Source organism: Coffea arabica, chromosome 2c (assembly GCF_036785885.1).
Source record: "Coffea arabica cultivar ET-39 chromosome 2c, Coffea Arabica ET-39 HiFi, whole genome shotgun sequence".
In the NCBI taxonomy this organism is placed as follows: domain Eukaryota; kingdom Viridiplantae; phylum Streptophyta; class Magnoliopsida; order Gentianales; family Rubiaceae; genus Coffea; species Coffea arabica.
The window spans coordinates 11,988,210-12,004,271 of NC_092312.1; the positions used below are offsets into that span (position 1 = coordinate 11,988,210).

Genomic DNA, 16,062 nt, shown 5'->3' on the forward strand with positions numbered 1-16,062 from the left:
AAAGAATTCACATTAGTGGGGTTAGCTTTGATCACAAGGGATCCTCCTAGAATTGTCAAGTCTTGAAAATATAAAATAGCTTTTATTTGGGGTAAGCCGGACAAAGACTAGAGATGGGGAATGATAATAATAATCATCATCAATCAATCTAAGAGTGCGTTTGATAAAATTGAAAAATCTGAAATCTGAAATTATTAAATTAATAAATTTTTATATATTAAATTTAATATATTTTAGTGTATATCGTATTAAGTAATAAATGAATAATTTATCACTTATTTTTTATATCAAATTTTGTCTAAAAAATTTAATGACACTTAATTAATTCAAATATTTATTTTTTTTATTAAACACATTTGAACGTGTTAAAATATGGATCTACTAAATTTTAAATATTAAATTGCATTATTAGGGCCAACACCATATACATTCCACCATTTGCGTTTACTTTAACGTACAAGAAAATACAAGTAAAAGGAAAGGACAAAATAGTCATTCAACTGAATTTCAATAAGGTCGGCGACCTTTTACTTTGTCTGTTTCACAACTAAAAATAAAACGACCACACAGGTGGCTAAGGCCAAGCATTCTTGCTTTCTAGTTTCTACTCTCTCTTCCTCTCCCCGCGCTTTCTTCCATCCCTTTTACTCTCAACACTACTGTATCTTTGTTCTTGGCTTCTGCTTCAGAATTAAGCTCAATCTTCACTCTTTTCTGCAGTGAATTTCATAAATTTCGTGCAGAAATTTGTTTGTCGTGTACAGTACGTGCTACTCAGGTAGTTAATTTCCCCCAGCTGAAGTTTCATTTCTATCTGATCAAATGATTCTAGCAACTTTTATTACCACTGTGTGGCGGTCTTTTAATTGCTTCTCCTGCCTTAAACTTTGTACTTTTTTGCTGATTGGAGCTTCTAGAGGATCGGAAAAGAATCTTTTAGTACCCTTCTTTGCAAATATAGCTCAATTGGTTGGTAAAAATCAGTTGGGCATCATGAGGTTCCTATTCGACTCTCACGCTCTACTTTTCTCTCCTTCCCCTTCTACTGCTCTGGTTTTCTTTATTCCATAAATAAATGAAAAAAACTGGGTTTTTATTTTTTAACTTTTTTTTGGGGGAAGGGGCGGGGGTTGTTTTAGCTTCTCTTTCATTATGCTCTGCAGCCATATACTGCTAATTTGTTATGCTTGATGGGGTTGTATTTAATTTAACGTGGAAAGTTTTTATGGGGTGTTGGCTGATTTAAAATTACGGGCTTGGATAGTGGTATTTTGGTTGTTGGATTATGATCATGATCTTTTGTCGTCCGGGAAATATATGCTTAAAAAATGTTTTGCTATTGCAATTTAATATTAGCATTTGTTTTCTTGGACTGGTCACTGGTGAAATGGTAATTGACGTGTCTCAGGGTCTGGAACTTAATAATTGTTTATTGACTTTAGGGATGACTTTTCAGGTCCGTTTCTGCTACTGTTCATTGGCCTGGTGAAGAAAAGTCCATAGGCTGAGTTGATTGTTTATGTCCATTTCTGTTTGTACTAGCAGCAGCCTGCAGTATTACTAGATAAGTAAGAAAAATAGGCCTATGCAAAAGACGCTATTGAATTTTGTTTCTATAAGTGACTAGTTTGTGTAACTGAGTCCCTGGGTTTTGCGTGTTTCAAGTCCTAGCGGCTACTCTGTACTAGGTGTTTTGTTAGCACCCCGTCCAGGGAACTGCTTGCTTGTGTTTAATTTTGGGAGAAAAATTGAGTATCCGATAATCATTAATGTTTTCATGGCAGATAAGATGTTAAGAGTGATAAAGCAAGAGAAATGAAGTTTACTCATGAGATGTGTCAATAGGGCAGATAATGTAAATTGCAATTCCCTGGACATGTTTTTCTCGTGGCATTGACTTTGATATTAGACGTCCCATTTTCCCATTGCTAGAAGATTAGCATATTGGCGTGCCTTTTGGAATTCTAACATGCAACATTAAAGTTCATTGAAACAAAATTAACATATGTGTTGCAGGTAACGCATCACATGAATAAGGATATTCGCCAAAATTGAATCAGGTTCAGCAATACAACTCATGGAGCATGAGGCAACTGCTATGCATAAGGATCAGTGGCAAAAGCAGGATAATTTTCTTGAGGTGACTTTAAAAGCTGTTTAATTAGGAATAGTTTCTCATTAATATGTTGTAAGTTCAGTTTTTTCAGCAATCGGGTAAGTGAAGTTCCTGATACTTGGTGTTCTTTAGGTTCTTAATATAGAGAAACAGTTATTGGCATTGATCCATTCTAAAGGTCTATTACACAAAGATGTTCAAGAGTTGTACCGCAAGGTGAGAACTGCTTATCAGAGCATCATTTTGAATGACTATGATGTTGTGGACCTTCAAGAGGTTGAATACTTTTTGTGGAAGCTTCACTATAAGCACATTGTTGAGTTTCGCAAAAGCATGAGGCAACATTGGATGAGTGGAGAGAGTACAAAAGGGGAAACTTCCCCAGTTGACATTGACTCACAGGGCAACATCAATAGATATGTGGATGGATTCAAGACATTCCTGTCTGAAGCAACTGACTTCTATAGCAATTTGACCAAGGCTTTCAGAGAAGTTTGTGGTCTGCCAGGGGAGGTGTTCCTGTATAACAAAGGAGACAGTTCATTTTCTACTGAACAAATGAAATTGAGCAAGTGTCACTTTGCATGCCACCGCTTTCTAATATGTCTTGGGGATCTTGCTAGATATGGCGAGCTTTGTAAGAAACAGGATGCTTCTAAATGGTCGGTTGCGTTTACTTACTACTTAGAAGCAAGCAGGATATGGCCAGCTAGCGGGAATCCCCATAATCAAGTAGGTTTCTTCATATTACTTAATGATGAACACAGGCTTTGCTTAGTTCTAGAATGTTAGAAAAGCTTTGTATCTGTCATTTTTGCTCTTACACTATTTTCAGTTCCAAATTCTCTATTAGTGTTGGGGACAAGCCTGAATTGGCGAACAAAAGTCACTTTTGAAACCATCCTGCGGACCTTGTTTCATTTCTAGATTGATTCTTTGGCAACAGTTGGAGCAATTGTTTAATCCTGATTTTTAAGAAGTTTCTACATTCAAATTCATTTGCTAAACTTATTCTACTGTATATTTCCTCGATCTTAAAATTTGTGTTTCTTTGCAGCTGGCACTGTTAGCAACTTATGTTGGCGATGCTTTCCTGGCATTGTACCACTGCACGAGAAGTTTAGCTGTTAAAGAACCTTTCCCTGATGCATGGAATAACCTTATGCTACTCTTTGAAGAGGTAAGAGTTCTTTTTTTTATTTTTATTTTTCATCCTTGCCTTTTTACCAAAACTATGTAACAAAAGAGGAAGGAGGGAGGTAAACTCAGTAATTTTACTTGTAGTTTTTAGAATTCTTTGCTTTATTTTTAAATTTGATTTTTGAAGTTAAGTAGTTAGGAATCTATTGTTTCTTCTGATTTTGCAGAACGGGTCATCCCATCTGTCTTCGCTTTCCAGTGAGACACACATCGATTTGTTAAAGCCATTTGAAAAAGTCTCCTTGCAGGCCGCACCACAGTCTCTCACTGGATCTTCAAACAAGAGTAACTTGGAAACTAACAACATCTTTTCTACTGCAAAAACTGAACTCTGGCCCCTCTTTGTGAGATTGATAAGTTTTTTCCTTGGGAGATCCAGGTAATTAGAGCAACACAATATTCTCTTGATCTGACTTATATTCTGGCTAACCCATCAGAAGACAACAAACAGGATTAGTCCCTGCTGATTTTGTGACTATTTTCATTTCTGTTATTAGTTATGGTGCTTGTGAAGATAAAAAAATCATGTTGTTATTTGCTATTACTTGTGTGGCGGACCATTAGTTAGTCAAGCTTGCAAGAACGCGTTTTAACTGGGTCACTCCGTAGCAAACTCGGCAAGTTTAGTAGGTGTAGCCTAAGGCATGGTATATCTTTCTTGAATTTATTTGGAATATCATCCTACAAACTGGTCGAGATCATCACCTTAATTCTCTCAGTTCCCTGTTTGGGAACAACAGGGAAATTCCCTTTTTGCGAACTACAGGGTGGATGTCAGAGAAATAGTGAATTTTTGCTGATTGAAGAGGAACTGATATTGTAGTTGACTGATTTAAACACCAAAACTCCACTATGGCCTGTGGAGTAGTAAGAAAAGCATTTGGTGCATCTGATTTAGTTGAGAGTGAGACCATGAGAGGTTATTTAGTTGGCGATTTATGTCCTCCATAAATTTATGAGAAGAGGCTACGATAAAGTGAACTTAGAACTAGAGGCTGATGAAGATTTTTCTACATCTCAGCTTTTAATTGCGAATTATACTGGTTACTGGACCATTCCTGCAACATCATTATAGTACTTGCTTGTGTTGAACGCAGCGATTAATAGAGTTAATAGGTAGTTCAATAGATGATGACACACATCAATCATTTACCAATTTTGTTAAAGCCCCTTGGTTGTATGGTGACAATTCTCTTATCTTCTGGCTTATGGATCCTTGAGCATTTTGAGAATTATGACACTGGCATGCAATTTTGTTATTTTACAATGACATGTAATGCTTATATATGCCAGAAAGAAGATGTGACTGGCTTATAAGGGCTTGTGTTATGTGCTTTTTACATCTTAATTAAGCATTTTGGGTCATGATTTTGGGTTCTAAAAGTTAACGAGCTAGTGCACATCTAGGTTGTTACAGGTCCTGAACTTCAAGATGGATGTGAAGCGCAATAAGTATATGCACAATATAGAGAAAATTTGTCCTGGTTTTAAGCCCTTATCTATTTTGAAAGTCCTTTCACATGCTTCTACCTTGTAAGTTACCCTCCTTCCCGACAGAGCAGAGGGAACTAAAAGAAAATTGAGAAATATCTAAAATTCTTTTGGGGCTTATTTTGTTTGCTTTATGTGAAGACACTGTGATTTGGGAGTGTTCCTATGCTTATAATGTCAATACAGCTTGAAAGCTGTACTATTGTTGCAGAAGATGTTTTACCTACTTTCTGCATTTTTTCTTTTGGAAATGCAAACTTTATTAATGGTTTTACACTAGAGTGCTCCAGTTGCACTCTAGGTACTCGAATACTTGGGGCCTTTTGATACAAATCATTAAAAGACTCTATGGTGCTATCTAATTCTTGTGGATGGTGGTTGTGGTGTTTTTAATGTTTCATTTTTATTTGGTTCGATCACAATTTTCTGTACAGCCTCAATAAATCACGTACCAATGTATTCAACTTATTCTTGGAAATATGATACTAAGAACCAGGAAGATTGGTAAAGATGCATAAATTAAAATTGCATGTCTAGGTGATACTCTTGTACATTGAGACCAAGTTATTTTCTTTTTCCCTGTCCTCTTCTCTGGCAATTCATGCATATAAGTTTGCATGTTTCTGTCTGGCTTCTTTCTTCTGGAAGGCTGCTATGTTATGTGAATGTCTAATTGATTCTGAAGTTAACCATGATGTTTTCCTTGTCATGCAGTTTGGAGGAATTCGAAAGCACTCTTTCTTCCAGTGTCGAACATTTGGAATCTTTGGTACTTTTAGATGATGAGCAACTAAAAGCTGCTTTGGAGTCATATAAGCTGATGGATTCATCCAGAAAAGGCCCTTATCGTGCACTTCAACTTGTTTCAATATTCATCTTCATCTTACATAACCTTACAGAAAGCCCTCAGAATGAGAAGCTGAATGAAAATGACAAGCAGCAGAAATCTGGGCTGACCCAATTGGCTCTAATTGCTACATATATTTGTATTGCTCGCCTTCTTGAGAGATGTCTAAAGTGCAATCAACTGGAGAAGTGTCTGCTTTTGCCTGCTGTGCTGGTCTTTGTTGAATGGCTGGTTGGAGCACTTGATGAAGTAGAAAAATATGCTGCCGATGACAAAGTTATGAGTGCCATGTCCTACTTTTTTAGTGCTCTTGCTGATCTTCTCAACCGATTTAATATAGGAGAGGGTGAAACTGCTTGCGATAAATCTGCTCTTTGGGAAGATCATGAATTGAGGGGTTTTGAGCCAATGGCCAATGCACATGCCTCTCTGGATTTTACGAGTACTCACTGGGAATGGATGGCGACTTTGGATTCAAAACGTTCGCATCGGATCTTTCATGCAGGAATGAGGATTGTGAACAGATCTGCTAATAATAAACAGTGGATTTTTTGTGACAAAAAAGGATTGAAATTCTTTACCTTTGGGTCAATGGAACTTTTAGGCCAAGGAAAAACAGTAGGGGTATCTAATTTAAATGTTAAAGTCAAGGAGGTGGATGAACAGATTAGTAGAAATGTAGAAGTACATGAACAAGATTCTCTTGGGGAAACTCAACCTCAACGTTGTCAAAAGAGTGTACCTGTTTCCACTGAAGAGGAAGAAGTCATTCTCTTCAACCCTATTACACGACATAACTCAGCACCACTCTATAAATATATCACTGAAAATGACCATATGTATAGAGAAGGATTGAAGGAGCCTGCTTTATCTGCTGATGAATGCTTGCGCCGAGCAACATCAATGTTCATTGGGAAAAACCAGCCACGAAGTGATCGAGCAAGTTTTTCTCCTGATGCCACAAATGTGAAGTACAACAAACCATTGAAGGAGTCAGCAACTTACCCTGCTGGACCTCCCTCTCTTAGTGCCTGGGTGTTTGATAGGGATAAATTAGATTATGAGCCAGAGAAAGGGATCAAGAACTTCACTAAACATGAGTTGACGCCGATTCAGGAAACAGCTTTTGAATCCTTGACTGGTCTATTACATGACAGAACTAGGGACTCTGTTGCTGGTCCCGCTCATGTCTCTGCAGCCGCCCAAACTCTTTCTCCTCCTACATATGTCGCTCCGGTGCCTTCAGCTCCTTTATTGCCGGATGATGCTACTTGGTCTAGGGGTAACTTGCCAAGTTTTCCTGAGTATAAGAGTGCACTTGGTAGTAGGGAGACAGACGGCATTCTTGGTGCTCCACCTGTAAGTGGATACTCGAATGGTTCTGCACCTCATGGACCATTGGATTTTAGCCCTGTTCTTCCAGGATTAGTCCATGGATACCCTCCACTACTGGGAATGAGTTCTTCGGAATGGCTTTATCACTACAGAAACAATCACAAGCTTGATCAAACCAGTACTCTTTTCTGGCCAGTTCACATGAATGGACCAGGACCTCTATCAAGTTTCCAGACAAATGATCTCTCAAGGTTTGATCTTTTCAGTCAATGGGGAAATCCTTTGGCTTCTACTCCAACCTTCTATATGGAGAGCCCCCAGTTGCATCCAGGTTCTTCTCTTGTTTACAGTGCAGGTGACCCACAAAAAGATAGCCTCCTTTCTTACCAAAGGGCATCTCCTTTTGTTTGTGGTGCTGTTACCGATCCAAGACCTGAGCAACAGCCACTTCTTCATTACCTCAAAGAGAAAGAATGGCAACTGCATTCTCCTCAGTTCAGAGGTTCTGCATTTATGGGAAACTGAAACCCTGATATCTTAAGCACTTCATGACTGTACATCTGTCTTTGCTTCATGCTGTGCTTTGCTTGTTAATTACTGATTGCTTCAGAGAAAGTTTCAATTGCCAAAAAGATTGATCTTAACTCACACAGGTTTATGACTATTTGTGTACAATTTACTGGAGAGTGAAGTACGAAAATTTCCTAGCAGCGTCTGTTTCATCTTTGAAGCGTTGCGAAAAAGCCAACGCATTCTCCATTTTTAAAGCTATCTGTCATGAGTAGGATACAATATCAAAATACAATGCAATATGAATCATGTGGTTCCACAGGAATGACGCTTGAAATGGAATTGGAAGATTTTGAGATTGGGCTTCCAAATAGTTTTATCTTTTGACATGACTTTACACTTTGATTTGAATTGAGATATAAGCCCTGCATCTACAATTGTAATATCTGGAATTAGAGTAGAATTCAGTGCAAAAAGTTCTTTGTTTGGATAGTCATTATGTCTTCAAATATTATTTTGCTTGCGTCACAATTACAATTTCAAATCAACTTTTTATCCTCTTAACACTCTTTTTATACTGCATACATTGTATTTTAAAAATTGTTATAGTAATTATTCCAAATAATAACTCAAATAATCTACTATCCCAAAGTTCTCTTTTTCTTTCTGCCTTGTATTTATTCTTCTCCACAAGCTCCAAGGCATAAGCAATTTCAATGGGTCAATGGGCACTAAAAACATGATTCAAAAGTCAAAACCACTCCCTCGATGACCAATCACCATTGCAAGACGGAAGATATCTGTACAATATACAGAGGGAAAGGAGGGAGGTTTAATGTAAACATTATTTGTCACTTTTTGAACTTTTATTTTTATTCTTATTCTTATAAGAACAACTTTTATTTTAGTTGTCTAAAGACATGTTTATGGTTAGTTATTTTGGAAACATATTTTGCTTTAATTATTTGCTTTTCACCATGATTAACCCTAAATATTATAACTATCAATATAGCAATTATTATGTGAAAGAAACTTAAGAGATTAAAGTTTGCTTTAGCAATGAAAAATTCATATAAAATTTATTCATTATAAATACTATGCATTCTTTTATTACACATCAAGCATGCAAAATGCACTAATAATGATTAGTAGTGATAAGGACACGTTAGACGTGTGTGCATAATTTAAAAAAAAATAAACTTTGATCTTTTAAAAGTTCAAATGTTGGTTACAATTTTAAAAGTTTTTTGAATAAAATTTTAATGAACTTGATGGTTACAATACTTGTGGGTGGTTATGGGTGAAAGTTAATTATGGTTATATTGGTTGGTAATATAATTAAGTTATTGTAAGAATAAAGTTGAAAATAAAAAAAGTGACAAAAAATGTAAAATGTTTACACCAAATTCAATGCTCTCCCATTATATATAACTGCCACAAAACTTGGGGAAGGATTGGGTTGGTGGTTCGGTGAGGGAGTATAATTGAGAGATTTTGGATTTATGCACTTCTACACACAATCTTACACTAAAAAAAAAAAAAAAACTGCCACAAAACTTGAGATTATAGTTGCAATATTTAGAACTATATCGGTATATCCTATGTGAGGAGTAAATGAGAACTAGTCTCATATTGGGGGATTATAGTTGCAATATTCTCCCTAAATGTCTTTAATCCAAGAAGTAATCTGGACAGCACAAATTACGCTGTAGAAAGAAATAGGGAAAATCGTTCAGAACATTTTTATCTAGGTTTTTGATTAGTTTTTGACTGAAATCTATCACATGTCTTGCACATAATCTTTTTTTGGGGATAAAATTGTCAAACATATTTCATATTATCTGATCTATAGTCCCTCATATTTCATAAAATGAATTTTTTTTCGTCCCTCACATTTCACAAAATGAATTTTTTCATCTCTCGCATTTTGCAAAATGAAAAATTTCATCTCTCATTGATCATATGTACGATAGTTTTTTCTTATTTTTGAAGACTCATATATATGTCTATTTGATTCCATGTGAATAGTACAAATAACATATAATATATTTTAATTTTAATTTTACCTGAATAAGCTAATTGTAGTTGTAAATGAAATTAAATACATATATATTACATGCTATTTGTATTATTTAGATAAAATCAAATAGATATATACATGGATTTAAACAAAAAAAAACTATTCGTACACATGATCAATGAGAGATGAAAAAATTGAATTATGCGAAATTTGATTTGATAATTTTATCCCTAAAACATGATCACGTGCAAGGGACGTGGTGGATTCCGACAAAAAACTAGTTAAAATAGGGACTAAATTTGATCAATGTAAATTTGTAAAGGATATAAAATTATATTTTTAAAAGTGAGGATGAAAAAAATTATTTTACAAAATGTGAGGGACATTTTGAACGATTTTTCCAAAGAAATATAGAAAGGAAAAGTACTAAATGGTCTCTAGAATATTTCATGACCAATTTAGACGTACAAATTTTAAAATTTTAAATCCCTAGCCGCACCAATTCTTTTTTTCTTTTTGGCACTAATGGCATCTTAATATTTTTTTCTTCAACAGATTATTTATTAATATTAATAGTTTCCAATCTATATTTTGATGATTCAAACTTGCAAGTCTTTTGGTTAGAAAAGTATCTTAACAAAATTGTCCTTCGTTATCAAATATTATTATAGTATATGTTATGTTATGTATAACAAATCAATGCTCTCTGAACGAATTAAGTGACAATCTATATCTATATAAATTTGAGAAGGGATTTTTAGCAACAAACCTCCACGCATCTTCCCACTATCAATTTCATTTTTCTAGCATTCCACATTTAATTTAATTTATAAAATATATTCCTCTCAATTTCCACATCTACTTTTCACATTTGAAATTGTTTGTTACTTTTTAAAATCATTTCATTTCAAATTGTTGGTTAATGTGCATGTTATCCTATTTGAATTTCAACCCATCACTTTTTCCGATTGTCTTGCGTTATTTATGATTCTACAACAATTAAAACTTCTATAAGACCATAAGAAGAGATAACAAATATATCATCCTTTCATACTTTCTTATTAATTTCATCCTATCAATTTCATTTTTCTAGCATTTCACATTTAATTTAATTTATAAAATATATTCCTCTCAACTTCTACATCTACTTTTCACATTTGAAATTGTTTGTTACTTTTTAAAATCATTTCATTTCAAATTGTTGGTTAATGTGCATGTTATCCTATTTGAATTTCAACCCATCACTTTTCCGATTGTCTTGCGTTATTTATGATTCTACAACAATTAAAACTTCTATAAGACCATAAGAAGAGATAACAAATATAACATCCTTTCATACTTTCTTATTAATTTAAATAAGTAAGATTATTTACACTCCAGTTTTGTTATTCACACTTCAATAATCATTTTGATTATATAATTTTCATTAATTAGATTATATGATAAAATAAATAGTGGAATTGCAAATAATAAAAAATGAAGTGCAAATAACATTTTCTTAAGTAAGTAGTGGCTCCACTTATATAGGAGTTTGGTTTGAAATTTATTAGTGAGAGGGTAAATAAAAAGAAAACATTGCCAAACTTAGTAAAAGTAAAAAAGTAAATGATAATATTTTATCTTTTAGCTTAGTAATCCTAAGTAAAAGGCCAAAATTAAATAAAAAACAAAAAGGAAATAATGTCGTGGATTTAAAAAATCAAGAATAGTACCATTCATGAAATCCAAATTATGAAATCACTAAATAAAAAAAAAAGTACTACTAGCTTTTTAATGTGGATTTTTTTTAAATATTCATTTTTGATAAAAAAAAATAATGATAATAACAACACCAATTCTACCAAAATTTTTTTAAAAAGTAACATTATAGTTTAAGAGAGAGATGTAAAACATTCAACCCTAAAATACTACTTAATTTGTATACGCCTGGCCCAAATTTGACATTAGACTTGAATAAGAGCACAAAACCCAAACACTAAAGATAACTTTTGGTATTATTAATTATTTTATGTATTCTTATTGCTGTCTTCATATGTAAATATGTATTTGCTATGCTAAATATATATATATATATATATTGATTGTAGTACTTGAGGATATTATAGATATTATCAGTTTTTCATTTCTATTTTTAGATACTAATACTTGCAACCATTGTAATCAATTTTTAATTTTATATTTTTATTATGATAGATAAAGTTAAATATATTGGGTAGCAGGGATAAGAATCTAGATGTTAGGTATAGGGGGGGAGGGAGGGAAGAAAATGGTGAGGAGTTGAAAAGTGGCAGAGAATGTTGAAGAAGAAATATGGGTTACAAAGATGGGTGGAGAAGGAGAGAAGAAGAATGGGGAATGCAGGGATATGACAGAGATGACAAAAAATAATAATAATAGAAATAGTGGTACCATGATAGAAGATATGAAAGTCATAGGAGGCATTTGATGACTAGCTGGCAGATAAGAGAAGAGGGAAATGATGGTGATTTTTAATAATTTTGAAAACTCTAAAAACACATATTACGGAGATTTTTTTTAAAATATACATTAAAATTTATGAAAAATGATAATCTAAATGCAGTCAACAATTTTAGGGGCACAAGATAGAAGAAAGATTTTTTTTTTCTAAAAATGGAAGAAAATAAATTGGTTATAATTTATTTTTTTATATTATAAGTTTTGATACGTGGATATAACATAATATGTTTTGTCGGATATTGATAAATTAATTTTTTTTTTAGAAAACTCTTCTTATCTTACCACCTAACCTAACTCTTTCCTTAAATGCGTTAATAATTCTTTTATCATGTAAATCATTATAGATTATTTTTTTTTTCAAAATATTAAGCATACACTTCTTTAAAATTTTTAGTATATATATATATATTATTCTATACCACAATATATAAATATATATAATATTATTTTGATTTGAAATATAATTCTGTGCATAGTCAAAATACTAGTTCCAAAAACTCCCAAACAAAAAAAAAATCTAAAAAGATATCTTGCGTTATCCATTTAAGAATCCCCTAGAATTTGGAGTTAACAGGTGGGCCGGTGGGATACTGGTAAAGTTTTTTTTTTTTTTTTTTAAAATTCAAAAATGGTTTTTTTTTCTTTTAATCTTTTATTTCACATTTACATTTTTTTCAACTGGATAGATCAATTTTTTGACCTGAAGGACCAGCCTCTAAATAAACTATTTAGGGACCATGTAATCTAACCATAAGAGTTAAAGCATTGAACAGAAATTTAACAAAATAATTTAGAGACCATGTGGTTAATTTGACAATATTCTTTTTTTTTTCCTTCCGAAACGATAGAGGAGTTAATTTGACAATATTCAAAACAGCAAAACTCCAGAGCTTGACCCTAATGATTGTTACTTTGTCCCCAATTTCTTCCGCCTCAAAAACGCGGTAACACAGAAACAAAACTCTTCAATCTTTCATACAACCCCATCCGGCCATCCCCCAGCAGTTTAGGCTTTAGACACCCAGCATCTCCCCTCAAAATATGGATACGAAAGCTTCCCATCGGGAAGATCTATCATCAGCACAAGCAGTATTGATGGGAGCTTTAGCTCCTGGGGTCAATGTCAGTACAACGTTCCCAGTCCATCGTCTCCTTATAATTTCCCAAATCCTAAAATTCACTTCCCATTTGTCTAATTGGTTTTCTGATTTCAGGGTCCCACTTGGAATACACTAAAGATTGCATTTTTGATGCTGGGTGTAAGTCTGGTTGCTATGCTAGGCTTAGCATTCTCCTCTAGTGACTCTACATTGACCCTCCATGTTGCAGTTTTTGTTTTTCTGGCTGGAACCCTTTTCTTTCTTTTAAGCAGGTAGCTTAATTGATCCTTCTACTTAAAACCCTTTATTTTCTTTCACTTATTCTTTTTTCCTTTTATTTGGTTGTTTGTCTGGTTATTTATGCATTTAAATTATATATATCTAATTATAAGGCATGAATTTGTACATAGTCGACAGTTGGGAGTAAGAATAGCATATGATGCGAATTTGGTGGACTTTCTATGATTACCTATCCAATGTGAACTCATCATGAAGTGGTGCAAATTTGTCGCAGAGTTGCTTATTCCTCTCGTTCAGCTGGAGATTGAATGAGTAGTGAATTAATAATTTCTTGTTGAGATACTTGGAAAAAAAATGTTGAATGTAAACTCAATATGAAGCAAAGAAAATCTAAATCTCTCATGTTAGCCTATACTTGATGATACATGCTCTTATGCAAATTTTGCCACCAACTGCATACCTTGCTTGTATATATAAAGCTTAGGACACCTATTCTAGGTTTTTCTCTCTTTTTTATCTTTTTCTAAATACTTTTTGGCTGAGTGGTTGTGTTTCTATTGTTCAAAGTGAAACTTAGTGAGTTGTAGCTGCGGCTTGTGAAAGTATTGACGTGAAAGGTAAACCTTAGTCATGAGACCACTACCATTGAAGGTTGGCAAAGACTTATGGATATGGAACAGTACCCCTCCCTATAAGCATAGTAAAGTTTGGTGCAACTCTAAGGTTGTGGTAGCTTTGTATAATTGTGGTGGCGAGGCAATGTCATGATTTTTCTGTCCTCCCCTCTCACAAAGTGTCTTGCTGGAAAGCTCTTACAAGAGCAAGCATAAATGGTATTCCCGTAAGAGATGTGGTGCATGTAAACATATTTTTATTTAGTCCATAGAGTAGAGGTGATGCATGATCATGTGAACATTCCAAGTGATTTTCAACATTCATAGGCTTTGGGAAAGTTAAACTGATAAAATTTTTTGGTTCGTTGCTTGACCCTAGATTGATTTAATTCATGGATTATTGTAAGTAGTCATATCCTACTAAACATTTTCGTGCCTCAATCTGGAGAAGATACAACTTAAATTCATTTTGGTACTAAACCATTCTTTGCCCAGAATATAAAGAAGACACAAGCTAAGTTCCTCTTGGGAGCACATGTTATATTACTTTAGGAAACCATAGATAATGTCTGCTGTCCTACTTGCAAGTGCATTTGGCCTTCCTGAAGATTGTTGCTTTTAGAATAAATCATGGAAGACAGATTGAACTCAAATTCTAAGCTTCTATAACTAAGGTCTTTGAGCTTAAAAATTGTGGTAATCTTTTCCATCTCATATAAAATGTATGTGTATGAATGTGCAATGGAATCATGGCGAAGAAAATTGAATTCATCTTAGGGTAATCTATGATTCTATATGAAAGGGCTGTTTTGGTTTTGACAGCTCACATGTAAAGGGTAGTGAGTGAGGAGCATTTTGGCGTGAAAAGGACAGGGCAGAAACAGTTGCTTTATAAGAATGATGGCTTTCAGACATAAACATTGGCCAGGGATCTAAAGTAAGGAATTTTTGCAAGCAACACCAACAGAATATGTTATATTGCAAATGTTTGTGGTGTCTTTTGAATGGCTTTTACTCGTGCACTGCATGTGAGAAATGATGGGCCTGAAGGAGAAATAAAGGAATATGACTGAAGTGCAAAAAGGATTAACCATTGATTGCTTTTTAGTCGGGGTTTTATTTTGATGAACAATCAAGGTTGTGATGTAACAGAAACTAAATATTAAGAGCTAAGATGAAAATAGTGCTAAACCTTGGGCCAGGTTTAATGTAATAACCCCTTTTATTTATCTGTGCTCCTCTTTGGCAAATCCTATGTGGACTTTTTTCTTATTGACTATGTTTTTCAAGTTTGGCAAACGGTGATAATAATCTTTTTTCTGGTGACTTTTATCCTTTGGCTGTTCTGGATTTCCAGTTGATTTATGTTAATACTAAATTAGTCAAGTAGAATTGGATCTATGCTCCAAATGTTTTTTTTTTACTTGAAAGTTTTCTTCTCTGTATTCATATACCTATTCATTCTGCAGCTTTCTTGCACAGACTGGTCTGGTTTCAGTGGAGCATCAAATGCAAGAAATAGGTTTGGCACCCAAAAGTTTTGGGGATGTTAAAAATGATAAGAGTAATTGACATCCAAATAAAAAATATTTACAAGTGATACATGTATGATTTCTGAAAAGAGAAACCCCTAAATGGCTAACTGGCATCTGCAAGGAGGTAGGAGGAGGAAGGGGAAAGACCAAGCGTCCTTGGTCAATCATTGCTTCTGTGCTGATCTTCATTTACGATGGAGCAGTGTCAGTCTTCCTTCTGCTCCTTCTCCTTTGATTTACTCTTTCTGGACTTTATGAAGCAGAAACATGAGCAGCAGGGAAATTGCAACAAGAGCTTCATGCCTTATCTTTTCTGGATGATGGCAATGTTCAGAATACCAAAATGTATAGGGTGTTACAACCCTGTTTTCTCTTTTTATTTGCTCTTGGATTCTATTCTGTCCTTGAAAAGATGAAGATGCCTAGCTTTTTTGTCGAGTGAGTGATGCATCTTTATCTTTATGTTGTATGTACGTGTCTTCTAAACACTCTAATGCCTTGTGAAAGAAAAGGTTCTTTTTCAGAATTCCAGAAAAGAGAGTTACATTTCATTATTTAAATAATTTTGCTTAGTTG

General features: G+C 34.0%; 2 protein-coding genes across 3 annotated transcripts; both read left to right on the forward strand.

The window, feature by feature from the left end:
• The first annotated feature begins 562 nt into the window (after nt 1–562).
• Nucleotides 563–7,699, forward strand: LOC113726033 (nonsense-mediated mRNA decay factor SMG7-like). Its single transcript, XM_027249500.2, has 6 exons — nt 563–778; nt 2,017–2,140; nt 2,249–2,848; nt 3,174–3,296; nt 3,484–3,695; nt 5,522–7,699. Exons 2-6 carry the CDS (start codon nt 2,078–2,080, stop codon nt 7,512–7,514), a joined length of 2,991 nt encoding a protein of 996 aa, XP_027105301.1. The 5' UTR covers nt 563–778; nt 2,017–2,077; the 3' UTR covers nt 7,515–7,699.
• Nucleotides 7,700–12,812: 5,113 nt separating this feature from the next.
• LOC140035038 (uncharacterized) lies at nt 12,813–16,012 on the forward strand. Of its 2 annotated transcripts, XR_011838998.1 has the most exons (4): nt 12,813–13,119; nt 13,212–13,369; nt 14,774–14,888; nt 15,421–16,012. XR_011838998.1 is itself a non-coding variant. In XM_072074382.1 (3 exons), the coding sequence occupies exons 1-3, from the start codon at nt 13,039–13,041 to the stop codon at nt 15,521–15,523; spliced, it is 342 nt and encodes a 113-aa protein (XP_071930483.1). In that variant the 5' UTR covers nt 12,833–13,038; the 3' UTR covers nt 15,524–16,012. The 2 variants fall into 2 exon arrangements, 1 of the variants encoding a protein (XP_071930483.1); XM_072074382.1 differs by lacking the exon at nt 14,774–14,888 and having other exon boundaries at nt 12,833–13,119.
• Nucleotides 16,013–16,062: the final 50 nt, after the last annotated feature.